The sequence below is a fragment of the Pinus tabuliformis genome, chromosome 6, assembly GCF_031772625.1.
Source record: "Pinus tabuliformis cultivar Carrire ecotype Pingquan chromosome 6, CPIR1, whole genome shotgun sequence".
Taxonomy (NCBI): Eukaryota; Viridiplantae; Streptophyta; class Pinopsida; order Pinales; family Pinaceae; genus Pinus; species Pinus tabuliformis.
Genome location: NC_142292.1, coordinates 1,880,270,609 through 1,880,297,642, shown reverse-complemented (window position 1 = coordinate 1,880,297,642; position 27,034 = coordinate 1,880,270,609). Strand labels below are relative to the sequence as shown.

The window sequence follows — 27,034 nt, the reverse complement described above, 5'->3', positions numbered from 1 at the left end:
AAATATCATTCCAAAGAACATAAGGAGACAGCAAAAGCAGGAGAAGCCTGCTGATTCAGATATAAGTTCAGACCAACCTATCCTCATTCCAACTCCTTGCAAAGTCCTTTTCCGTTCCACACCTAATTCCCCTAGTTCATCATCAACCCCTCAAAGTCCTCCTCCCCCATTCTCACCATCTGCACATACTCCCTCAAACAGTTCCCCGCTTATTACCCATCCTATTAACCCTGTTACACCTGTAATCCCTGCTGTCCCATTTGTTCCTATTAACCCCATAAACCCCATAAACATGGCTAACAGATATGCACCTCTGCAGATACCAGCCAATGCACCGGCTCTACCCCAAGACTACCAAACCAAAATTTCATTTTTTGACTCCCATGGCCCTTTGACAGCTGTCCAGCATGCTAAGAAGATGCAAGATCACTTTGAGACCTATGAAATAGATGATGACAGTGTCAGGATGAGAATTTTTGTTCAAAGCTTAACCGGGGATGTCAGAACTTGGTTTAGATCCCTGAATGCAAATTCCATTGCAACCCCTGAGGTCCTGTACCAAGAGTTTACCAACAGATGGGAGAAGAAGAAAGATCCTCTACACATACTCGGTGAATATAACACTATTAAAAGAGGTCCCCAAGAAACAGTTTTGGAATATTGTGCTAGGTTTAACAATGTATATAATGCTATCCCCCAGAACTTAAGACCCCCTCCTGATTTGGCCCTATATAACTTCCCTGATGGTTTTGATTCTGATATGGCCTATCAGCTGAAAGAAAGAGATCCCCCAACCCTTGCAGAGGCTCAAAGAGTTGCAGTCACTGTAGAGGCCAACCTAATTGCTAAGAGAAACAGGGCAAAGCTGGAAAAGAAGGCTGGCTTCAGAGAAGAGCCCTCAGGTTTTGATCAAAAGTTGGATGCTATACTAAACAGCATGAAGAGACTGGGTGAAAGAGTGGAATCAGTTGAAAGAAAGTCATCATGGGAGGCATCACAAAGCAATCCTCCTAGAAACCCAAATTTTAGGAGAACACAGAACCCAAACGTAGGAAAAACAAGTGCTGACCAAGACATTAGACCCCCTTTTCAAGAAAACTATGCAGAAACTTCCTCAGCCAATCAGCTCAATGAAGATCCTGAAATCAACTTAATGGGTCTGGACGGTAAAAGCCATGTTTTCTTAACACAAGAAGACCATGAGGAGGATGAAAGCAAAACATTCCAAACGAAATCAGGAGAATCCTTTGACTTTAAACAAGGATATGATACTGCTGTCTATGAAGTCCATAAACAATACAAACTAAGGAGTAGGACTGTAAATGTAAATCAGCCCGAAAAGATAAAGGAGAAACAGCAATCTAAAGAAACCTTAGTCACTGAACCTAATGACAACGCAAACGTGCCTACAAAAGAATTAGTGGTTGAGGAGGTTACTGAACTACTGTCCCCACTACAACAGCCCATGGCAACCCCGTCCTCTCACCCTAACCCAAACATCACCCCTCAAGACATGAGTATAAGGGGCAGGTTTCAGAATCAAGATGAAATCCAACAAGAAGATTTAATGAACAAAGAAAGAACTGCTACCCGTGACTCCAAAACCCAAGTTGACAAACCCTTTGACCTAGGAGCAGAGATTGGCAAGTTAAAGGTAGCAATTCCCCTCTCAGAGCTAGCCAAGCATGACGTATACAAGCAACAGATAAAGAAATCCCTACAGCTCACCAATAGTAAAGATGATGTAAATGTGCTAGATGACACTCCAGAATTACTGTTTGGCCCAGAGGTAGATGGAAAAACAGTAGTCACAGGGGTTTTACCTTTTTATGTCAGCCTGCATGTACATGATAAAATACTGCACAATGCAATGTTTGACTCAGGTGCCTCTCACAACCTTATGCCAAAAGCTGTCATGGAAAGATTAAACTTGGATATAACAAGACCATACAAAGACCTGTTTTCTTTTGATTCTAGTCAAGTCAAATGTTTGGGCCTAATAAAAGATTTATGTGTGTCCCTGGTTCAATTTCCCAACAAAACCATACTAATGGATGTTGTAGTTGCTGATATCCCACCCAAATACGGGATGCTCTTATCAAGATCATGGGGAGCCAAGCTCCAAGGCTCCCTGCAATTAGATATGTCATATGCAACCATCTCTGTCTTTGGGCAACCAAAAAGACTTTATAGGGAAACACTCATGAAGTATATGGTCAGCAGTGAAGAAAAGCCTCAAAATTTTCCAATATATGCTGTCCATTCGGACATAGACTCCTTCATCCTCTTCAATGACAGCGCAAGCCTCTCAAACAATGACATTAAGACCGAAACACTCATACAAGAACAAAACATTGATCAAACAAGTAGCACCTGCCAAACTTCAATCAGCCCAATAATACACATTAACCCTCCTCTAGTTGTTAAAGATTGTCAAACAAATGATGAAATTGTCCTAGGAAACAAATGGGAAAAGAAACCCCAACTCATGCTCACATTGCCATCCCATGAACAGAATTTTAAATCTCCTGTTCAGCAAGATATTCTGTGGGTTCTAGAGTTTGATGGCTCAGTCAACAAGTTAGGGGCAGGGGCTGGAGTATGGATACATAATAAAGAGAAAGATTATGCAGAAGGTAGGGCTTACAGATTGAAATTTAGATGCACTAACAACATGGCAGAATATGAAGCTCTGCTGTTGGGCCTAAAGCTAGCAAAATCACTACAGGCTCCTAAACTCTCCATCATGGGAGACTCTGATCTAGTAATTCAACAAGTGAAAGGAAATTTTGTTACCAATGACAAAAGATTGAGGTCCTATAGGTCTGCTGTAATTGAAATATTAGAGACTTTCTCCGAGTTTGTTATCACAAAAATTCCAAGGGGCCACAATCTCCATGCACACAGCTTGGCAACATTTGCCAGCACCTTCAAATTCCCATTGGAACCCAACAATTGTTTCACGGCAGAGGTCAAATATAGGCCTTCTATTCCAAACAATGTCAAAGAGTGGCAAGTATTTGAGAATGACATGCAAATAAACAACTTTTTAACCTTGCAACAAGAGTTCACAGGATTAAATATTGACCTTGAGACAGCAAGTCAATCACAAATGCTTGAGACAGCAAGTCAATCACAAATATTTGATGGAGCAAGTCCATCACAATTACAGTTTCAACAGTCTGCCCACCCAATGTCACCTAGAACAGCCAAACAATTACTCAGTCCAACCATTTTCAACAAAGAAAACATTCAGCAAATTAACCAAATTGACTGTGAAGAGATGAGTAGCATTGAGGCTGAAATCATACAACTCAAAGACAATTTCCTTCCTGTGGGCCTTACCCCACTAGAGGATATTTTTGACTCAAATGACATCCCTAGAAAGCCAAAGATGCAGCCATTGGATGCAAGAGTTGAAGAATGCAACATTGGTACTGTTGACAAGCCTAAAATAATAAAGCTATCTGCCTCTTTGCCCCCTGATCAAAAGCCCAAATACATTGATCTCTTTAAAGAATTTCAAGATGTTTTTGCTTGGGGTTATGAGGACTTGAAGTCTTATGATACCTCTGTCATCCAGCATACCATTCCCCTCAAGCCTAATCAAAAACCATTCAAACAAAAACTGAGAAGAATCAATCCTGTGCTCCTTCCTTCCATTGAAAAAGAGTTGCATAAAATGTTCAAAGCTGGTATCATAGCACCAATTAGGTTCTCTGAATGGATTTCAAATTTGGTCCCTACAAGAAAGAAAACTGGTGAGATTAGACTTTGTGTAGACTTAAGAAATTTAAATCAAGTGTCACTCAAAGACAACTACCCCTTACCCAAAATGGATCACATTCTTCAAAGAGTAGTAGGGGCTTCAAGGATATCATTGCTTGATGGATTCTCAGGCTTCAATCAAATCCTAGTACACCCTGATGATCAAGACAAAACTGCATTTACAACCCCATGGGGAACTTTCAAGTATGTGAAAATGCCATTTGGATTGAAAAATGCAGGGGCAACGTTTCAAAGAGCAATGGACATTGCTTTTGCAAAAGAGATTCATGACTTCTTGGTCATTTACTTAGATGATCTTACACCCTTTTCAAAATCTGACCAAGAACACTTGAAACATTTAAGACAGATTTTCATAACATGCAGGAAATATGGTATTTCCTTAAACCCCAAGAAGTCATTATTTGGCTTGGAAGAAGGGAAACTTCTAGGGCATATTATTTCAAAAAATGGCATAAGAATTGATCCAGATAGGATACAAGCTATCCTACAAATGCCTCACCCAAGGAATGTCAAGGAATTGCAAGGATTCTTAGGGAAAATCAATTTTTTAAGGAGGTTTATCCCAAATTTAGCAGAGTTAATCAGATTACTAAACAATATGCTAAAGAAAGATTCAAAGGTCAAATGGACTGTTGAAGCAAAACAAGCCTTTGAAAGTATAAAGTTGGCCTTGACTCAAACCCCAGTGTTAACCAATCCGCAGTTTGACAGAGACTTCATCATTTTCTCCTTTGCCTCCCAACATACTATTGCTGCTGTTTTATTACAGAAAGATGACCAAGGGAATGAGAAACCTATTGCCTTTTTCAGCAGAGCTCTTAGAGATGCTCCTCTAAAGTACCAAATAATGGAAAAACAAGCCTATGCCTTGATCAAAGCTATTAAAGACTTTAGGATTTACATCCTTTACTCCCATGTTGTGGCTTATGTACCAAGTCCTATTGTCAAAGACATTCTCACCCAAGAAAACTTAGAGGGTAGGAGAGGAAAATGGATTGCCAATATACTAGAATTTGACATTGAAATAAAGCCTACAAAGCTGATAAAAGGGCAAGGTTTGGCCAAATTAATGACAGAAGCAAATTTCCAAGCCTTAGATATCAACCAACTGGACAGTGAAACAGAGCTGGCGACTCCAAAGATCAATGTAGCCTTTGAACAATCTCCTTGGTACTCTGATATCTGTTATGTGTTACAAAACCTGTGTGCTCCCTCAGGACTGTCCAGAACTAAGTGTAGGTTCCTAAAAATGAAAACAGCTAGATTTTGTGTGATGGATGGAAATCTACTTTGGAAAAACCATGAAGGTATATTGCTGCACTGTCTAATAGAGAATGAAACTAACCATATCATGCAAGAATTCCATGCTGGAGACTGTGGTGGACATTTGTACTGGAAGTCCACTGTGGACAAGATATTGAGAGCTGGTTATTACTGGCCTACTATGTTCTCTGATGTGAAGAAATTCACAGCCTCATGCCACAAATGCCAACTGTTTGAAGGCAAAAGACAGCTGCTGCCACTTCCTTTGAAGCCCATTGCAACAGAGAGACCTTTTCAACAATGGGGCTTGGATTTCATTGGGGAAATTCATCCCTCATCTTCAGGGCAACACAGATGGATTCTAACAGCAACAGACTACTTCACCAAGTGGATTGAAGCTGCCCCATGCAGACAAGCAAATGATTCAGTAATCATTCAATTTTTGGAAAACAATATACTGGCTAGATTTGGCTGCCCAGACAAGATAATAACAGACAATGCTGCTGCCTTCAGATCCAAGAAAATGGTGAACTTCTGCCATAAATTTCACATTACTTTGGGCCATTCTACAGCTTACTATCCTCAAGGAAATGGCCTTGCTGAATCATCAAACAAAAGTTTGATAAATATCATAAAGAAAGTGCTGGAAGAGAACAAAAAGAACTGGCACAAGAAACTAGTAAACGCTTTATGGGCAGACAGACTAACAACTAAAAGATCAATTGGGACCAGCCCATATGAGTTAGTCTATGGATTAGAGGCCAGATTTCCTTCATCACTAGGAGTGCCGGTTATGAAACTTCTACAAGAAAGCCAAGCAGAGCCAAATGACATGCAAAGAAGGATTAACCAGATAATTTGTTTACAGCAGACCAGAGAACAAGTTTTCAGCAGAGTGCAGATACTACAAGAGAAACTGAAAAAGGCCTTTGATAGAAGAACCAAAGCAGAAGATTTCAATGTAGGGGACAAAGTTCTAAAGTGGGATGCAAGAAGAGAAGAGAAAGGGAAGCATGGAAAGTTTGACTCTTTATGGATAGGACCATTTGCTGTCCAAGCAGTGCAAGGTAATAACACCTACTTCCTCAAAAGTTTGACCGAAACTGACTTGGATGAAGGTCCTGTCAATGGCAGGATGCTGAAGCACTACTTTGACTATTCCCCATGAGTGGAACCTAAAGATTCATTGTATATATACAGATGTACATATTATCTTCTGTTTTAGATTGTAAAGAGCAGTTTTCCCAAGTAATTCACCAAGCAGCAAGAGGCTGATAGAATCAGAGGTCTTCCAAGAAAGAAGCACACCATTTTGACACATTGAGGCAGCTAGTTTCAAAGATTGGTATGGGCAGCTAAGGAGCAAGGCAATCTGACCTGCTGTTCTTGGTCTTTCAAAAGAAAAACCATCCCCATGTGGAGCCACTGTTGGATACCTATACCAATAGGTTTCATATTTCATGATTGGCAAGAGAAAGTCCAAATATGCTCTGCTTTGAGTTCACAAAGATCCCATATTTCCTAAAGAGCAAGAAGGTGTGTAAAGTGTTTCAAACGTTGATGACCCTATTACAAATTTTGATGGATGATCCAACAGTTTAACCTGGATCATGCCATGTTTCAATTTTGTGTTATAGAATAGAGAAAGAAGTCTGTCCAAACAGCCTAATCTTGGCAGACAAGTAGTTTAGGTAGAGAAGAAAAGGTTTCCAACAGCTCAATCTGGGACCTTGGAAGAGATAAGGTTAGAAGTAGATAGAAAAGAATAAACAAAAAGCCAAAGAAAAGAAAAGGCAAGTAAGGGTTTGCAAGTCCAAGTGCACCCTCCAAGGAGAAACAAAAAATGCTAGGTAAGCAGCTGGGTAGGTAGTTGGGGTTGCAGAAAGGTATCCCTATCATTGCAAGGTGGTGATGGTGGGCAGCAAGGCAAGAGATTAACAGCTGGGAGCATGACTAACCTCCCTCTCCCCCTTCATTTCATTACTAACATTCCCTTTCTTTTAGCTGAGATTTATGGAGAAAGATCATGGTTTTTAGGTGGTTCTGGTTCATTCAGAAGCCACATTTCTTGTCTAAAATCTTTTCATTTTGATCTACTCTCAAAACTAAATCAATTTCATATAAACTCAGTGAGACCCCCTTCATTTGCTCCCTTCATTCATATTAACACTAATTCTATTGTATAAATCCTCATATCGCCTCTTCCCCTAATATTACTAACACCAAGGTGTATAAATCCCAAAATCTTATAAATACCCACCCCTTTGGCATTATAGCCAATAAAGTCTCGAGTCAGGGATCAAATGACACCAGGTCATGTTGATGAGCCTAGGCCAGCTACCCCCTCTCCTTCATGAGCTAAATTCCCCTATTTTTACCCCTTTGCACATAAAAACCCCATAAAGATCCTAAATCCCCACCTTACCCGCTTCAAAGGGCAAATAAGCATGAAAACCCACTTTTCCGCCCTATAGCCAAGGTTAGCGCATATAATGTTTTTTAAAATTACATTGGAAAATCATATAAAACCCGATTATATACCCCCGCCAGCTTCCGTATACAGCGCACATGTCAGCTCATCCGATGACCGTTAGATCAGACCCTCCAGATCTGACGGCCCTGGTCGTGTCAGAGTCTGTCCGACGCCTGACAGTTAAACGTACTATCCCCCTGTCATCTCATTCGTCCGATCACCGTCCGATTATCCGCTGCAGATCCAACGGTTATCCTGATGTCGGAGCTCATCCGCTGTACGAGACTTATCTCCCGACGTCCGTATTTGAAGGACGTCATCCCACTGCTACGTGTCCTCACCACCACGCGTCGGAGGTACAGCCGATGGATACCGCCCCCGTACAAGAGGCGGTACGATATGAAACCATTAGCGGTTTCCGGATTCCCTCATCCCGCCTACCCACGTCATCACCGCATCAGCAACGCGTCAGCGCCCCGTCACCCGATGACGTCAGCATGACGTCATCCGACCTTGACCCCACCAATGACGTCATGCTGACGTCAGCACGAATTCGCGCCAAAAACATAAAAAGGTCTATTTTAGCCAAAAGTTCGCGTTTTTTGGTCATTTTGTGTATTCGTCGTTATTCTGCTCTGCATGCAATCAACGTCCAAATTGTTTACCAACCTGCTAAACTGACCAGAAGACCTCCAGCGCACCAGTTCAACCTGCGGTCACGACCTCTAATAGCTGTTTTACCAGGTATTCCTCATCATTCATCCTCTGTGCGCCTGCAATTATCTATTTAACGCTTTAAGAAGCTTAAAGGAAGCCGAAAATCAGAAATTTACTACTGAATTCCTCAGTAAAGCATTGAAGTTCCAATTATCACTTCGGAAAACACCAGCCGAGCCTTTTCCCAGTGGCATTCTGCTAAGAAACCAGGCCCTGTCTGCGCAATCGTGGCAGGCGCATTTGAAACCAAATTTTACCATTGAAAGGTGCCAGAAAAGCTAAGCTTCGCTATTAATTGCCATAAAGCAACATTTCAACTGCTGCAGACCCTGCATTCACCTTTTCTCAGGCACTTTCACCCTTCTCTGCAAAGAAACTCTGTTGTTATTGATCTACATAAGTGACACAATCCCTAAGCAAAACAGAAACCTCAAAGGAAAGTCATGGACCCCCCTGTAGCTCCCATAGCCCTCAATGTGGCTCCCCTAAATGTTCCTAATAGAACATTTGACACCAGAGCATTGGCAGACCTGGACTACAAGATAGTAGAGGAAATGATGAGCAGAAGCAGGTTCCATCTGCAAATATTAAACGAGATAAAGATCAAACATGAGAGGGGGACAGACATCCTGGGAATTTGGGAGTCATTCCTCCCAATATTCAAACTTCCTCAGGTTAATCAATTCCCTGAGCTTGTGCACATAGTTGCTGAACACTATGATGCATCCCAGAGAGCAGTGCTAGATGCTGAAGGTTCAATCCTGTTCCTCATTACCCCTGAAGCCATCAGGGAGATGTTGCAATTCCAGACAGAGCATAAGTTGGTCCCTCTGTCACTAGCTGATTTAATAGTACAGGGAGCCAGAACCACAGAGGCCCAAATCACTAAGGTCAACCAGCTCTTCATCAAGGCTGACACTTTGCAGACTCCTCCCATCAACTGCGTTTACCTCAATCAATTGGGCCAAGACCTGGTTGACATGATCAGTCCCATCCTGGGATATGATTCAATAGAACATATTGATGAAACAGTTATACAAATGATGCTTATGTTCTCCCCAGGAAGGAAACCAATCCACTATGATTATGCAACATACATATCAGACAAAATGCATGAACAGTTGATGAATTTGCCAAGAGAAAGAGTGTTTAGGTACACCTCCTACCTATATCATCTGCTCATATACTTCCAGCATGATAAATTCTCCTTCCCAAAGAAGAGAGTAGATGCACAGGGCAATCTGAGATCAGTAGTGTATTGGACATCTGTTTTCCACGTATCATGCTACTCTCCATACACCTACTGTGAGTTTATTGATCTTTTCATCCATCCAGCCTTGACTCTACTGATTGGTTCACCTCCTCCTAGACTGACAGAGGACATGAAAAGGTGCCTACATTTGTCAAAAGTATACAGTATTGGGGACTGGTATCTTTACCAACACCACACCGTCATCAGAATATATGGGTGTGAGTTACCCCCATTTAGACTACCCAAATTTGTGCCCATGAGGCTATTTGCCTTAGAATACTTCAGGCAGTTTGGCTATGTGGATATGTTCCACTTCTCAGGCAGAGGCAAGAAAGCACAGCTGAAAATCAAGAGCCAACTTGGCCATTTAGTCTACAATGAAAGGGATGAAGGGTGGAAGGAGGCAGATAGAATACTGGTGGGATTTGGTTTGAAGTACAGTTTTATATGGAAACCCTATGACCCCAACAACTTCATCACAATGAGGAGACTCAAATATAAACTGTCTGCTTACGGTCATCATAGCCTCCCCCAAATTGAAAAATATGCCAATCAAAGCAAGTGGAAAAGGGGAACTCTAGAAGAAGATATAACTCAAAAAGAGCTTGATCAAAGAGCTCTGAACAATCAAAAGAAGATGGCTGACCTTGAGTTTTATGCACAGGTCCCCTCACTGCCAAGCACACAAATTGGAGCAGCAGCCTCCTCTTCAACTACTCCACAGCAAACTACAAAAGTTGCTGGAAAGGTATCAGAAAAAGGAAAGGAAAAGGAAATGGAGGCAGAGCAAGAGCAACAGCAGGAACAGCAGCAAAAACAAAGTCAGCAAGCACAAGAACAAGCAGAAGGGTTACAGCAAGGGCAACAAGAAGACATAGGACAGCAAGAGGAACAGCAGCAAGAAAAACAAGGGCAGGAGCAGCCTGCCCAGCAAAAGGAAACAGTGGATACTCCTCAGACCACTGAACAAGTCATGCCTACAAGACAAGACTCTACATTTGATGCCTCGGTCCTCCAAACCCCTCAAAAGGAGGACACATTTGTCTTTAGGAAAAGGGAAAGAGAAACTCCCTTGACATCCTCTATCAATCAAGGAGAGAAAAGGCAAAGACTCAACGATTTTCCAGAAGAGGATATAGCCATCAGAGAAGCATTGGGCATGGGCCCACCAAGTCAAGAACTTTCAGCAAGTTCCTCCCAGCAGGAACTAGACAGGACAATGGGAGGGGAAGTCAGCTCCTCCAGCCAGCAGAAAGAGGAAAGAGTGAGCATAAAGCAGCAGTTCATAGACATTAAGAGTAGGAGTGACCCAATCAAAGTTCAATTATACAATCACCTACTTAACATGGCTCCTTCCAATCAGCAGAGACTCATGTCTGCTTTTGATGTAGGTGAGGGCAAACTGACATTGAGTCATTTTATGCCTACGACACTCAAGCCACAGTCTTCTGCTGATTATCTCAGGACCAATTTAGAGGTCCTTGCCAAAGACATACACCCCATGGACAAAATTGAGTTGCATAAACAAACAGGGGAAATGGTGTATGCTTCATTGGCCGATAAGACCTTGGACAACTACAAGTTAACAAGCAGTCTGAATGCTACAGCTTCCCAGCTGGAGCTAGAGAGAGCCTCTTCTCAGGCCAAAGACAACAGGATCAAAACCCTGGAAGAAATCATCATAGAGATTGGGCACAATCCCAATGATATTAAAGGGATACAAGAGATCTTAAAAATCAGAGATGCTGATATGGCTGCACTAAGGAAGAAGGTTAAACTTCCAGCCACTATCCATCCACAGACCGATGAAGTGGCAAAACAAAGGTATGAGCAGGATTCCACTGCTCTGTTAATTTCTGTTTACAAAGAACTTCTGAAGGCACAAGAAAAATTGGGGCAATATGAGGCCACACAAGCACCTCTGAAAGGATCATCAACACAAGCGCAAGAGGGGCAAACATCTCAGCCCCCTCCACAGGTCATTAATCTTGAGGAGACTGCTCCTACTACTGCACCTCCACCTCAGCAGGTTGAACAACCAGCCACATCTACTTCAGCAGCACCCACCAGCACAGATCAGAGCTTAGACATGCAAAAGTTAAAAAGCGAAATACAAGCTTTAGAAGCACAAATGATGCAGCTGAATGAAACTAAGGAGCAGCTGGCCAAGGTGAATGAAAGGCATGACAAAACAAAAAGAGAAGTAGGAGAGAAGGCCAAAGAAATCAAAGCTCTTAAAGACAAAATCAAGGAGCTTGAGAAAGAGCTAAAGCTAGATAAAATCATAGCCGAAATCAGAGCAATGATATGGTCCAATATTGGTAAGTCCATCAATAACCAGTGGCCATACATTGAGACAATCCATGAGCAACTGGAGCTCATTCCAAAAGCGCAGAGGGAAATCAAAACATCAAGGGCCTTATTGGGGAACATGCCTGAAATTGCAACAAAAATGATCAATGTGCTCAATCATAAGACAAGTTCTCAGTTGACCATCATGGGAATCGCAAACAGAACTGATACTATCCAAATGATCAAGAGGGTTCTTACTCTTAGAAGTCTGGTGCAAACGTTAGACAGAAGAACCCAGGATATGCAAACTGAGGTAAACAGGTTCTTTGAGAGGTTTCGGGTATTGGAAAGTAAAGGACTCCCTAGCTTGCTGAACAATGGAGGGAGATTATTCACCCATGAAGAATATGCCAAGAGAGTGAATGTTTTTGCCTCATCACAGGTAAATGAGAAGGCCAGCACCTCAGAAGATACAGGGCCTATCACAGGACAGATTTTCTATGGTAAGATAGAAAATCTACTTTTTATAATGAATGAAATGAATCATCTATTTGATGTAGCCCCCAACTTTTTCAAGTATACAGAAGCTGAAGAGACAATGCAGGCCATCCTCAGGCATCAGCTTCCTACACAGGAATGGTGGACAGATGCCATCCAGAGAATTTTGTAAACATTAAGCCATGCATCAATTTCTGTTTTTTCTATAAATTTTGATGGAAAGAACAGTCAGCAAAATCAGCAGGCATCATAAAGTCAAAGCTGAGCCAACTCAGCAGATGGAGCAGCCAACAAAGCAGGAAAGACAAACGCAGCTGGCAAAGCCGAGAAATTCATTGCGCAGGCAAAAGTAAATGCGTACCTACAGGATCGATACATAGTAATGTAACCGACTCAGTGACTCCTTAAAGTCAAAACAATCATCTGACAGACATAAAGGGCATTTACTCTGCATTTAACGTTGTAATAACTCCCTGCCTACTTTCTGAACACTACTGAAGATATTTTCTCTCTCTCAGATGACTCAATGCCTGAGATATTTTGTATACTTATTTCTATATAAACCCCTGCGCATGATAGAGCAGAGGTTGTTGTAATTTTCCTTGAAGAGCTCTCGCTTGCTGTAAGATTCTCAGAGAAATAATACAAAGGGAGAATGGAATTTCCAAAGCTTGGTGTACTTTGATGCGTTGTGGTGAATGGTGAATGTTGCAGGATTCCAGACTGTTTTCATAAAACAATAAGTTTTCTCAAATCTCTGTATTACATGTTTTCGAGTCTTTTGTTCTCTTTTATTGTTCAGATGTTTTACACTTAATAGCAAAGTAGAAGAATAGTTCCAGGACTTAACCCATGATTACCCTGAACTCAAACTGAGCTATTATCCATGTTTTCCTCAAATACAGTAACAGAAGTGTAATTCTTAGTTGCTGCACTTTGAAACTGTATCTTTCGCTGTGATAGTCATTCCCAGGGATTCAAGTTTGCCCCTGTGACATCTGTCTTTTCTCATAACCAGTCGGTGGAAACATTTAAAAAAGTGAGTGAAAACTCTTGAATGCTTTCATTGTTTTTGTTTGTCTTACCTGTTTCCTGTTATTAATCAAAATTTGTTCTATAAAACATCTAAATGGCCCTGTAAGTTTCACCGGTTCATCTCAAAGTTTCTGGACACCTACAGCCACAGACTCCATTGCCCAATGACACTTAACTCTTTGAGGACTACATCACAGAGACCTGAAAGGAATTCTTCAACCAAAATATAAACAAAACCTGTGCTCAATACCTAGCCTAAAACATTATCATTACAGATACAAATCATAAAGAGAGAGCCCTCTCTGATCACAGTTTGGCTAGAAACAGTGATTAAAAGATTGGTTAGTGGTTACCCCGGCCGTATTCCCTTGGGAGTCATAGGGAACAACCTGGGTGTTAACAGGACTCAAGGGACAAAAGCTTTCTCAAGCTAAATGGTTGCAAACCGAGAAGGTGAGGGAGTTGTACCCTCACTTTCTAAACAATTGACAGTATCTTTTGGGGTCTAAAAGGCTTCTAATGGGTACAAATGATCAGGTGCTCAGTATTTAGCTCAAAAATCAAAGTTCTTAGAATGGCTCGAAACCTAAATGACCGCATACGTCTCAGAAAAACATCCTAACGCAACTTGTTTTGTCGAAAACCTAGTTCATATGAGAAATTTATTGTGTTCTGATCGCTTTGCTAAACAAGCAAAATTTGCAAAAAAATTCCCAGTCACTACACAGTCAGCAATCCGTATTGTTGACATGGTAGGTGACTAGGCATGGTCAACGTTGGTTAATGACAAATCAAGGATGGATAAGTGGCAATGTTTGGTTGGTTTGTACAGTGGTGTGTTAGTGTGTTTCTATTGGTTCATTTCTAGACCAATGGAAGAATGCCACGTGGCAAGCCCTAAGGCCACCACGTGGCACCTCCCAAAGGCTGGGTTAGCTATCTACACAGTGGAGCAAAATATATGGCAGAAGTTGGGGTCGAACCCACAACCTCCTACACATAAACCTTATGCCTTAACCGATTTCTCTACCAGATGGTTCTTAACCATTACATTCTTCGTTTATATTTGAAGTTTAATGGAAATGGGGTTGGAAGTTAGGGGAGGGTCAGCCCCCCCCATGTGAACAGAAACATATAATGACAACATTTTTTCTTAACCCCGACAGCTATCCAAACCACACCACTCCGCAACTCCGAATGTGAACGATACCATAACTGTAATGGTCAGCTCCAAAGGTTCCAGTTCTGACTTACCATAACACCAAACCGTTTGCATGTGTCCAGTCCGCCGGAGGTTACGGTTGTGCTCAATTAACTCCGTGGTTTTCGCATTAATCACGAGGTTTAAAACTAATTCAGGTTCAACTCTAATTAATCGCAGTGCAACCTTGAGTTTAAAACGACGACAGATTTGGCTCCAAATTCGGGGCTGCCTCCAAAATTAGCATGCTAACTGCAGTCATTCCAGATTTAGCAGAGCTTTTCTAAGAAAAGGCTAACTGAGCTCAAAAAGAGGTGTTCTTAGCTAATTTGGACATTCTTAACACATTCATGTAGGTATCAAGATCCATAGAGTTTTAAAATAAAATTTTGCCACATTAAGCTAATACAGAGACCCAAGCCATGGAAGTTGGACCAAGGAGATGTAGCCCAGGAGGGGTGAACTCATTCATCAAAACATTGTGCTAAAGTGTCTCTTTGATGGTTTGTTTTACTTTGAATGTCTGTTGTTTAGTATTTGTTTCTGAAGATATTTTTCTCATGAATGTCTTTTTAAACTTAAGTAAATTTACCTGATTATATGCACAAACAACTAAGGAAACCTCAACACAAGAATCAATAAGAAAGCATATGTTTATAAATATGTAATTGTTATTAGCACAAAAAACTAATCATACAAAAACAAATCAACTGTTCGCCTAGCCAATGGGAGAGCTTGAATTTCTCCCTTCCAACCAGTTAAATTTTACCATATGTTTGAGTCATGTGACTAATGGAACTTTTCCATGTGTACAGATGGCTTTCAATGTAGTTTTTCCTATTGCTAGTTTCTACAGCTCCTGCCTCTTTCTGCAACTCTATTGACATTTCTTCCTCCGCCATAACTATTCTTTTCCCCCGGTTGTTGTACCCTTCTCCTTCCGGCTAGTTAGTGGAGCCCACCTGCCATACCTCTCACATTAAATTTCACTAAACCCTTCATTTCTATTCATTTCCCCCAAAGAGTGAGTGCCTGCTCAAGCACCTATAGCTCATTAAATGAACATCAGAAAAAATCTAAACTTCACTTTGGAGCCTTTACTATTCCTCTGTTATGCTACAGAGGATTTCATCTTAACATCAAGGGCTTGTTCATCAGGACTCTTAACTCTTGCAGCTATTGAAGTAACATGTTCATCGGGAGACTTTCGACAAAGTCGGGATGCAGGTAGGGCACATACATTTGTATTATAGAGTGAAAGCAATAAGATATGTTTTTTATGATAGGAAATTTATTTAAGATTTTTAATCTCCTTAAATATTAGTACCATGGCAGTATTTGGCAGTGGATCCAAAGGCCAATCTATGATGATAGGAGTTTTCCGGAAGTAGAACCTTGTTTAGGCAATCCTGCAAGAGGCACCATTTCTTCTCCTTCGGAAGCCTGTAAGTCTCACACGATAGTGTATTCAATAGCCAAGTTGATTGTCGTTTCGATAACCCTGTTTTTTCTCCAATATAACTTGATTATTTAGAAGTTGATCAGGACTACAGAACTACAGATAAAGACCCTACTCCATTAAAACCTAATATCAAATATTACACCGTAAGAAACTAACATGACTTCTAGGCAAGCTGAGAGGATAGCCTCGTATTCTTATCAAAGATTAAGGCCATATATTGCTTTTTCTATTCTGTTAAAGCTCTAAAAGTCCTGGACTTAAAAAGAAAAACAAGATTCACATATTTGCAATCTTTTTGCATATAGAGAAGCTGTATGCTTTACATCGTAGGTGGAGGACTTGAAAATAAAAAAGATTCATAGAATTGCAATTTTGTTGTATGTAGAGAAGCTAGATGTTTTACATCCTAGGTGGAGGAAATTTTTGTATGTCTTTCTCTTTATAACTAAAAAACCCATTATCAATATGAACCAGAGATGTATTAAGCTTCGAGTACTTAAAAGTTTTGTTTTTCTTTTGGTTCTTAATAGATTTAGGGTTAACATTCATCTATGCTTTTTTATCTCTTAGTGCTTAATAGATCTAAGATTAACAACCTTATATTAGAATCCATAATACCATAATGCTTTAAAGGCCTTTACTAGTATAGAAACTAATAGCAAATCAAGAAACATTAAATATATATATATATATATATATATATATATATATATATATATATATATATATATATATATATATATATATATATATATATATATTGGAAAGAAATTGAGTATTACCTAGACCCCAACACCAATAGCTTCTAGCTGCAATGCAATTCCCATCTCATAAAATGAAGTTGATTCAGGATTTGCAAATATTTTCCCACTAAAGGAATTTTCTATGACATTTTTCAAAACAGAACCATACCATATATGCTCTAAAAAACAGTGATGTATAATCTCACCAGAAGAAGCTTTTTGTCTTTGCATTGTCCAACTAAGAATTTTCAAAATTGTTTTAGAGTTTTCAATACAAGCTGCATCATTGCTTGAGAAAAACATGTAACTGCCAAAAGGCCTGTATGGCCTTTTCACATCTGATTCCCTTAGAGAATCAAGGACCATATTGAAAAGTTTCCTACAAGCGTCTTGAATAGAAGAATATTTCACTTTTCCTTGCCAGTAATGAAAAATAGTAGACAAAACCCCAACAATTGATTCAAATGGTGCAAGGAGCATCTGAGGAACAATATCATCCTTGGAAACCACATGACAAAAGTTGCGAGCCCAATTTTCATGGCCAACAACTTTAACAATATTTTCATCGCCCACTAAAGGGCAACCAAATGTGATACAGAAGGGAGAGCTTTGTCTTAACCTCTTTTCAAGTACCCATACTATGGCTAAGGTTGCAACTACCCCTCCTAAGGAATGAACTACAAATATAATGGGTTTAAGCTTGCTTTGTGTCAAGTACGTATACATCTACAACTGATTGGTCATAGAATAATACATGAACAAGATGTTACTTTCATATGAAATTTCAAAAAAATCATCTCTGATAAATGAAGAAGCAAACCCTCCTTTTATGAAACTAAGGTCACTTTGTCCTAACAACTATAGTAGATAAATCAATTTACCTTTGTTTTAAAATTTGTTTTCTCCAAACTATGCAAGAACAACTTAAGAGTTCCCTGATGTACAAGGGTCGGTTGATCATCATTACCCTTGATGCAATCAGAGAAGACCTTGTTTTCGGGTTGTATATTGCCATCTCCATATTTTCTACCTTTGACAATGAAGTCTTTGATATTATGAAATGAAGGGAAGGAAACATATGCAATGCCTTCATACTCATTCAGAGTAAAACTCTCTGAGTTACTTGCCAGACGTGACTCTTCCCAAGCCTTCGACAATACTCCACATGAAAGAAGGAAAGTTACCATCTCCTAACCAACATTGATCTTGCAACAACGTTTATGCTAATTAGCACCAGATGGGCAGCCAAGAATGGGTAATGTCAATTTTTATTTATGTGCATTAAATATGATTAAATCTTGAAGTTTTGCTCATCAAGAGATGAGGAAAATGGTGAAGTGAGCTCTAGTTCCTTCACAATTCAGATTTATGTGGATTAAATATGTCACTTATGCATAATTTTTGTAGATCAGGAGACATGAAGGAGATGACCAGATTAAAAAAAAAATACAACCATACCTTCATTACCTGAGATGAAGATGACAAGATATCACTAACGAAAAACCAATGTAGAAAAATATAGATACTCACAAGCTTCTAAATAGGAAAACTATGCCCACCTCCCTGAAACCATTTAGCTTGCCAAAAGTTGTAGGTCAAAGACCAGACTATTGGATCTGCCATTACTAAGCTAAATCAAACCCCTATTACTAATTATATATCAGATTACTACCACACCCCATTCAAAATTACAAATTAAATATCAACCTTTTGTTACTTAGTAAACAACATACATACAGAGGCGACCACACTCGAAATACCAATATATTAGTCTTTCCATTTGGATAACTTCTAAAATTAATATTTTTCTCCTTAGATTTATCCGTGCAAAGGGGTATTCACATCAAAAATAAAGAAAACTTGAGTAAACCCATCAAAATTCACACCACCATCTCGAATAAAACCCATCAAAATTCACACCAACAATAAATAAAACAACACCCAAAAATATTCTTCTTCTTTCTTTCCTATTCCAACACAATTCCATCAAACGTCAAACTCAATGCCTACAACTGCATAGTGCAAAAACCCTATACCATGATAATTACAGTACTATCTTGGTTGAAAACTTTAAATGGAAAGAGCCACATGCGGTTTTCAAAATGCCTAGCTTCATTCACAGGTGAGGTAATTGTTTTTGTTTTAATTTTTCAAAGTACTTAGATAATTCTTTGAGCAAGATGCATAAATCACCTGGAACTTGCATTTGACCTCATCCATGACCAGCTTAGTTTCATATCTACTTTTATTTCTATGACCAACTTCATTTCATGTTGTGCTGCTTCAATGAGGGTGCATGTGTAGCTCATAAGCCCCATGAGAATTACCACCCTATCACAGTTGAACACTTCTAATGTAAAGACACACGAGGATATCCATCTTCCCACCATTTATTGAAAGTGGCATGAGATGTCTCCTATGACTAGGCCTGGCTAAAGTCATCGACTGATTGAGCTTATATGTAGGGTCTTATAAGTTCTTCCAAATTTTGATCAGTAGACTCGATGTAATTTAGTTCTGAATGCCAAATTGACTAAATTCAGCCTTCTGATGTTCGCTTTTATCTATTTGGGTGTGGCTACTTTGGAAAAGTAATGGTTTAAGCAAGCATTTATGTGCTGGATACCATGGAAAATTCTAGTTTAAGAAGCATATCTTTGTTCCTTGTTCTTTTAATATTATCCCTGTTCAGCTGAAATCTTGGTCCAAAGGCTATTGTTTTTTAGATGATATTATATATCCCATTGCAGAGGCATCTTCTCTTTTTAAGATTAGGGTTAGAAACGTTGGATTTGAACACTTAGGAATTTTCCTCTTCTCCAAGTTCCTTCTACTGATTCCAATTATGGTTGCTTTAAAATATTTTAACTATGCCCCTTATGTGTTGGAAGAAAATTGCTAGAAACTCATTTGGTCCTACGTTTACATTTATATAAAATGAGCATCAACTCTTCTAGTGCTGAAGTTGGTGCCATATGTTTGATGTTGAGATGCTTAGAGATCACCTTTAGGACAGAGGAAGTAGGAATTTTTGTCTATATCTTTTACAGACTTCAGGGTTTCTCAAAGGTCTTTGTTTCTTTATTTTAGACATGGTCTTCCACCAAGGTCATGTTGCTTGAAAAAATCTATACACTTTGTTCGGGATTCTCTTCAGGTTCTATAGAATAATGTTGTGTTCTTGTCACCCTCTTTTAACAATTGCATTCTTGATTTGTGTTAAGAAGGTTTCCTCTATTTTAATTTTTCTTTTGTAATAGTTACTTCCAACTTTTGTTAAGTGTTGATTTTCTATGAGTCAATTTGTTTCCTAATCTCTGGAGCTGTGTAAGTAGTTTGAAGTTCTTGTTGCCCTTTTGTTTTGCGTCCTTTTTTTGAGACTTGCAAATTCTTAGCAGGAGATGGAAAAGAAAATAAAGTTTGTAATAACTTAAGCAACCTTTAGTTTTGAGATTGATTTAGTAGGAAATATTGAAGTTTTGACTCTAAAGTCTGATGCAGTTTCATCATGAAAGTGGCACATCCTCTTACCTGGATGAGGCTACCCTCTCGAGGAAGAGGGATCTCTGTTGTGCCTGGACGTCCTGGATCTGAACATGATACTACCACAAGGGCCTCACAGGTGGAGACTGGATGACTCCTCGTGGTCTCACGGATCTAGTCGCTGAGGTGTAGTTGTTTTGTGTGTTTTTGGGTGTCTCTGTCTGTAAGAACCAAGAGGTCATCATCTTGGTGGTGGTGGGGGTGGTTTTAGTGAAGAAGATCCAAGTCGAAGGACCTTCCTCATGTATGAGGCTAAGCATTGCCGATGTCGACATCTGAAGAAGATGGGAAGGGGGGTTTGGGACTCCTTGAGGAGACAATGATAATGAGTTGACTTACCATAACTATTGAAAATGGTTAATTTACCTTTTCATATTTCATTCCCTAGTTTTAGGTTATCAATATTTTTTGAGCTATCTATGCATTAATGCATGGGACAATATATGCTACTAATAGATTTAAGAAAAATCCAAAAAATATTGGCTGCCCTAGTTTTACATAATAATGAATTTACTAACAATAACTGTTGAAGTTTTAAAAAATTATTAATTTTCCATTTCATCTCTGGGACTTCATTCCCTACTTTTACTTTTTTTATTTTATTTTAGGTTTTTATAATTCTTTCTATATTGTCTTTCATATTTCTTTTACTAGTTTTAAAGAATATTTGTAAGCTATCAAAAATATTAAATGTGATTCTTTCAGTGTTTATTTGTATTTCTAGTTGTTTCATATCTTATATTTGGTGAGATATTTTCGCCAACCTCTAAATTATGGTTGTGTGGTCTTTTAGGTGCCAATAGTCGTCCTGATAATATCAACACCAATTTAAAGAGGGGACTGACAAAGGCTGCAGTTTGTCTTTCGTTAATTTAGGTACCTAGGCTCAATTATTTAAGCCTTTGTTAAAGATGGTGGAGGGACAGGAAGCTGATAAGAACATTTAGATATGGAAGATCAAGAAGTTAGTCAAGGCCCTGGAGGCAGCCAGGGGCAATGGTACAAGTATGACTTCTTTGGTAATACCGCCAACGGATCAAATATCATGTGTCACTAAAATGCTAGGTGATGAGTTTGGGACCGCATCAAACATTAAGAGTCATGTGAACCGGCAATCGGTTTTGGGAGCAATAACTTCTGCTCAGTAAAGGTTGAAGCTCTACAGCAAGGTTTCGCCTAATGGCTTGGTGCTGTACACCGGAACTATTGTCACAGAAGACGGAAAAGAGAAGAAGGTTACTATTGATTTTGAGCCTTTCAAGCCTATTAATAAGTTCCATACAGAGGCACTGAGTGAACTTCTAGAGTCTGATGATAAATGCTACCCATTTTGGTACTCTGAGTGGTAACACTCGTGAAGTGCTTCACAAGTTTACTGTAGGGGAGGGCAGTCAGCCCTGCGGTTTGCACGTTTTCGGATGGAGAATAAGGAGGGAAAAGAAAACTCCTCCAAAAAAACCCACCCAGTTAATAAATATGACCTTTAATACGTTAATAAGCCTGACATTAATAATATTTTGTTATTTTAAACAATACTGATAAATGAATTTTTATTCACCGTTTAAGGATAGCAAATAAAATCAATGGAGAGCTAAAAGAAAACTCCTCCAAAAAACCAACTCATTTGATTCTTCATTTAAATGCAATTTTAAGATTTATGTGAAGAAAAAATATAATAAAAATAAACCATAAAATTGTTAGGTAAAATTTTGGATATAAACTCATTGATAACATAATTTACTTAAGTTTACAATTTTCATTCAAAATGTTATTTTAGGATTTACATTAGGTGCAACTTAATTATTTGAAGTTATTGTTTTTTTTCTAGAACTTGATGGCAAATTTATTATGATATTGTGAATCTTCCTTGCTTAAAATGAACTTTTTAAACCAGATGGACTCAAGGCCTTCAAAAAACCTAGGGCACTCACTTTACATAGATTTCCAATGGGATTTTCTACGAATAAACAAGCTAATAGACAAATTAAGCTTTTACATTATTAATATAATGTGAAAACGTTAAATGGATATAAATAATATTTCAAAAAAAAAAGGTACAAATAAACTCCTACACCACTTGCAAAAAAGCATATATCTTTCTTGAGTGTCAACATAAAAATGGCTCTTAAAAGGTTATCAAATGTGTCATGGAAAAGCAAACAAGTTACCATATTATCATTTTATAATTAATAAGCATAACCATTAAAAAATCAAATTGTAACAAAAATTATTAGTCCCTCTTAGTTAGGGAATATAGTGTTTTGTACAAAGAGAATGTTTGTGTTTTTTGTAAGTTCAACATTGGTGAGGCTACATCATGGTTATGTCCAAGAATAACACTTGAGTAGGGTAAGGAATTGAACCAATGACTTAACATGTAGGAGCCCCTTAATAACACACCCGATCACAGTATATCCAAGACCCATGGACACAACGTGAATGATTGTTGAATTTGTATTAATTACTAATTTTTTGAAACTTTTTAAAGTTTTGTAAAATTATATATTAATCTCATTTTTATGTAAAGAAAAAATATTTATTGAATTTTAAACTTATATATTTAATTTTTTATTGGTTTAACTATTATGATGGTATTTAATTTTCACATTAAGACAACTCACATATTGCAACATTTTAGATACTCTATGCAACTTTAAATGAGTTGTTGTCCATGTAAATTGTTTGTATAATTATTATTATCTAAAGTGATCACTCTAAACAATGGTGTAATCCAAACTCTAATGGCCCTACTACCTCACCATTTTTTTTTTGCGAGCGTGGTTCACGGACACCTTCGGTCAACGGGTGGCGCTATGTCCACTGGAAAAATTTGGGCTTGACGCCCCATGGCCTACTGCAAGACCTGACCCCAAGAGCTTTCGCGAATTGATCCTGTGACCTCCCATCTAGCGAGGCCCCGTCTTGACCAATTGGGCTAACTCTTGGGGCTCCTACTACCTCACCACTTGTTCTTATACTAGATTGAATATCTTTCATATGTGATGACCACCATTTTTGTTCACTTTTTACTATCCATCTTTATTTTCTTTCTTGGCATTGGAGCAAAGGAAATGACGCAATGACATCATGCATAGTCTTTCGGCACACTGGACTTTTGAAGAGATACTTTCCCTCCAATCTCTTTTGACCTGTTGATCCCCTACCTCGAGTAAGACATCGGCAACCTTTCTATTTTAAATGTCATTTCATATATTCAAAAGATGTAAAAACCCCAAAACACTACACCTCTTGTGCAATGCTAGTTCTTAACTCTATTCTATTATTCTATTATTTGCTAGTAAGAAGAACAAACATAATTAAAAGAAGAAAAAAAAAAAAAAACACACTCTATTCTATTCTGTTATTCTTTTACCAAACCTATTATTTACTAATAAGAAGAACGAACATAAAAAAATTCAAACAACATGAAATAGTTGCATAGCATCGGGGGTAGCCTCCAAATAAAAGGAAAAAATAAAAATAACCACAGATAAGAGATGGAATTCAAGCCATAAGTAAATGTTTGTTTACATTGCAGCTGGTGAAAAAGGAGATAAGTGTCAAATGTGTTTTGACAAAACTTCCGTTTAAAGGTGGAAATGTGAAGTTTATGGAAATTTGAAATTCTAAAGTTTGATATAAAGGTTGCGAAGATGTGGCGCTGAAAATTTTAATAGTGAAAATTTATATTAAAGTGTAGAAATTTTAGTAAAATTTGTTAGATTTTTTTGGGTGTAGTTTAATGTACAGATGGAATAGAGTTTTTCAAAGGAATCTGACAAAATAATTTTTAAAAAATGTGATTTTTTATTGTTTAAAATGCTTTTTGGAATGCATAAATGGAATCAACAGCTTGGAAAACCCGGAAACACTTAACTTTACAGATTAAACAATTTAAATTCAAGTTTTTAAAAATCTTTGCCAAATTTTAAAAAAAATGTGATTTTTTATTGTTTAAAATGCATTTTGGAATGCGTAAATGGAATCAATAGCTTGGAAAACCCCGAGACACTTAATTTTACAGATTAAACAATTTAAACTCAAGTTCTTAAAAATCTTTGCCAGATTTTGATTAAAATTAATTAGAAAAATGTCGTGAAAAAATAACTATATCATTTTCTTATCTGTAAATTATAAAATTTTGATAATATTTAAAAAAAAAAAATTCAAATTTCTCATAATTATAAATAATTTTATAAAATTTTGACAATTTAATATGATAATATTATAATATCAAGTTTGGTTTTACAAAATGTGTGCCCCAAGACACATATGGCCACATCATCCATATAAAAGCTACATGCAAAACATCTAAGTAGACAAATTAGTGGTGCTCATGATAAAACGACACTGCACGAGCTATCTTGCGTAGTAATCGACCAATACGACTAGGCTCTATGATTGTGTGTTGTTGAAGTCACAATGGAAGTTGATCCACCATGGTCTCATCAATCTTGTGTATCAGTCCTTCCATGTGGCACTCCACCTCTAATAGGATCTTATCTACCTCAACATCTCGTAGCATATCTCGTCCTACCGCAACGGTATGTACCGGTACCATTGCCTCCTATTGTCGTTGTCTCTCTATGCGACATAGATATGTAGCACCTACTGGTCGAACCTGTCCCATATTTGCATGAAAACATCAAATAGTTTAGCCTCGAGAACATCGAAAAACACAAAATTTCAAAAACTTAATGGTTGAAGTATCTTACCTAAAGCATCCCATTTCTCACCCTTAGAAAACTCAAGCTCAGGATCATCACAGAAATCCATCCCTATGTAAGGATAATCATTAATAATGATGAAATGTCTGTGCAGACACCCAAATAAGGTTGGTGAAAAGTTGATCGTTGATGGGCCTACATGTCAGCTCATATGGTCTATCCACCTCCTCATCCGTGGGGTCCTCAGATTGATTGGCTCAAGTACAATCTGTTGAGGCTACATTAATGGTACCCGCTTTAGAGCAAAAGAGACTAAGATCACAACATATTCGAAGTTCTTCAACTTCCCCTCCTTTGCTTTTGTAAGTTGTTCCTTTAAATTAACCAAGACACCCTCACTTCACTTTAATATTGTTGGCTCTAGACACTCAATCCCATACTGTATGTACGATTTTATTTCTACATGTAGTGTTGAGCTACCTTCCAATCCTGCAATAATGAACAAGATTATTCTCAGAGGTAATTAGGTTACATCCTTTATGATGATCTTTCCATCCCTAGTAGGAATGGCTCAAGGTCTGCAATAGGTAGCAATATAGTCTTTCACCATCTCACCGCCACTTCTTCAACCTAGAAGAGAGATGGGAGAACTTCGCTTTGACAATCTTGTCATAAAGTAAATATCCTCTACCTATATCTCGAGTAGATTCTCCCCAAGCCTGAACGCCTGTGGTTGAATGTCCCATAAACGGAAAACGTATTTCAACAACTCCATCTGTTGCCTCATACCAGCAAGCTAGAAAAATTTCAATAACCCACAATTTTGAGTGCCTAGATGGTAGCAGGGTCATTTACTGCATTCAAATATTGTTCCTCATGTTCTCTTTCTCTCCAAATGAATGCCATTTTGTGCTAATGGGTACCTGGAACATCAACAAGGAATCCATTAAGCTCTTTCTCATGCAAAAAACCTAACAAAATTTGAGGCAAAACTGAAATCAAACTTAGAGAAATGTGCCCAATGCACCCTAACAGTGTTTACCAGAGCACTGCACCTCTTCCTGCAAGGTTCCTTTGCCTAGGTGCAATGTAGTTTTTGATAGATCGCAGGTGCATTGGCCTTAGGACATTTTTTATGAACCCCAAGGGCCTCAAAACCTTAAAAATTTTGCATGAAAACACAAAAATGGATTGTAGAAAGATAGAGAAAGGTTTCAGTTCCTACCTAGAAGCGACAACACTCGAAATGGTTCCCTAGATTGGCCACAATCAGCTGTAGAAGATCAAGGGGAAAATGGCTCCAAATACTCACTGTTGAAGTTAAAATGTGAAATGGTAAAAATGACAAGTCATTTTGAATATTTATGGTCATTTTCCCATTATTTTATTGATTTTTAGTATTTTGACCTAGATATGTTTCATTTTTACTATGAAACAGGTATGCTTAATCCTTCTTGTGGTGTTAGCAGGTTTTCATTATGTTTGAACATGTTACTTTGACCATAGAGTACACTTTTATCTCTTTTTCAGGCTCTTTAAGCCTACGAAAAAGGAACCCTCCTGGAGTCCTCTTTCAACTATTTTCTAACTCCCAAAATATGAAAATATTGTCGAGCGCTTGTCTTTCCAAACTCGTAAAAGTAAATGAAAATACATCTACTCAGTATAATTTAAACCCTTTTCCATACTGAGATAGACTAACTACAAAAAAGGAATATATTAGTCGAACATGGCTAAGAGGTTCTCTTGGGTATTGTTTTATACCTTTTCGGACATAAGGGACTACCTACAAAAAGGGACATTTGGAGTTTTCCTTTTCACCTCTTTTTCAAACTCTCTAAACATGAAAAAGATGTCGAGTTTTACCTTCACTAGACTCGTTAAAACATCAAATAGTGATGGACTTGTCGAACATGATGAGGCTAAACCACTCCTTCTCAGGGTTTGTTAAATATACTCAGAGGGATTCATCTGAAGGATGAACTTACAGATCAAGCATATGTTATCCTCCTCAAGCTTGTTAAAAAATAAAGAGGTACTAACTAGTATGGTTGGGGAAATTGGGAAAACAAGGGATTCCATTTTTCTAATGGAAACGA

General features: G+C 38.4%; 1 protein-coding gene across 1 annotated transcript; it reads right to left on the bottom strand.

The window, feature by feature from the left end:
- Positions 1-16,764: 16,764 nt before the first annotated feature.
- On the bottom strand, positions 16,765-17,451 carry LOC149266682 (protein EDS1-like). Its single transcript, XM_089409022.1, has one exon. The coding sequence runs from the start codon at positions 17,449-17,451 to the stop codon at positions 16,765-16,767; it is 687 nt and encodes a 228-aa protein (XP_089265148.1).
- Positions 17,452-27,034: the final 9,583 nt, after the last annotated feature.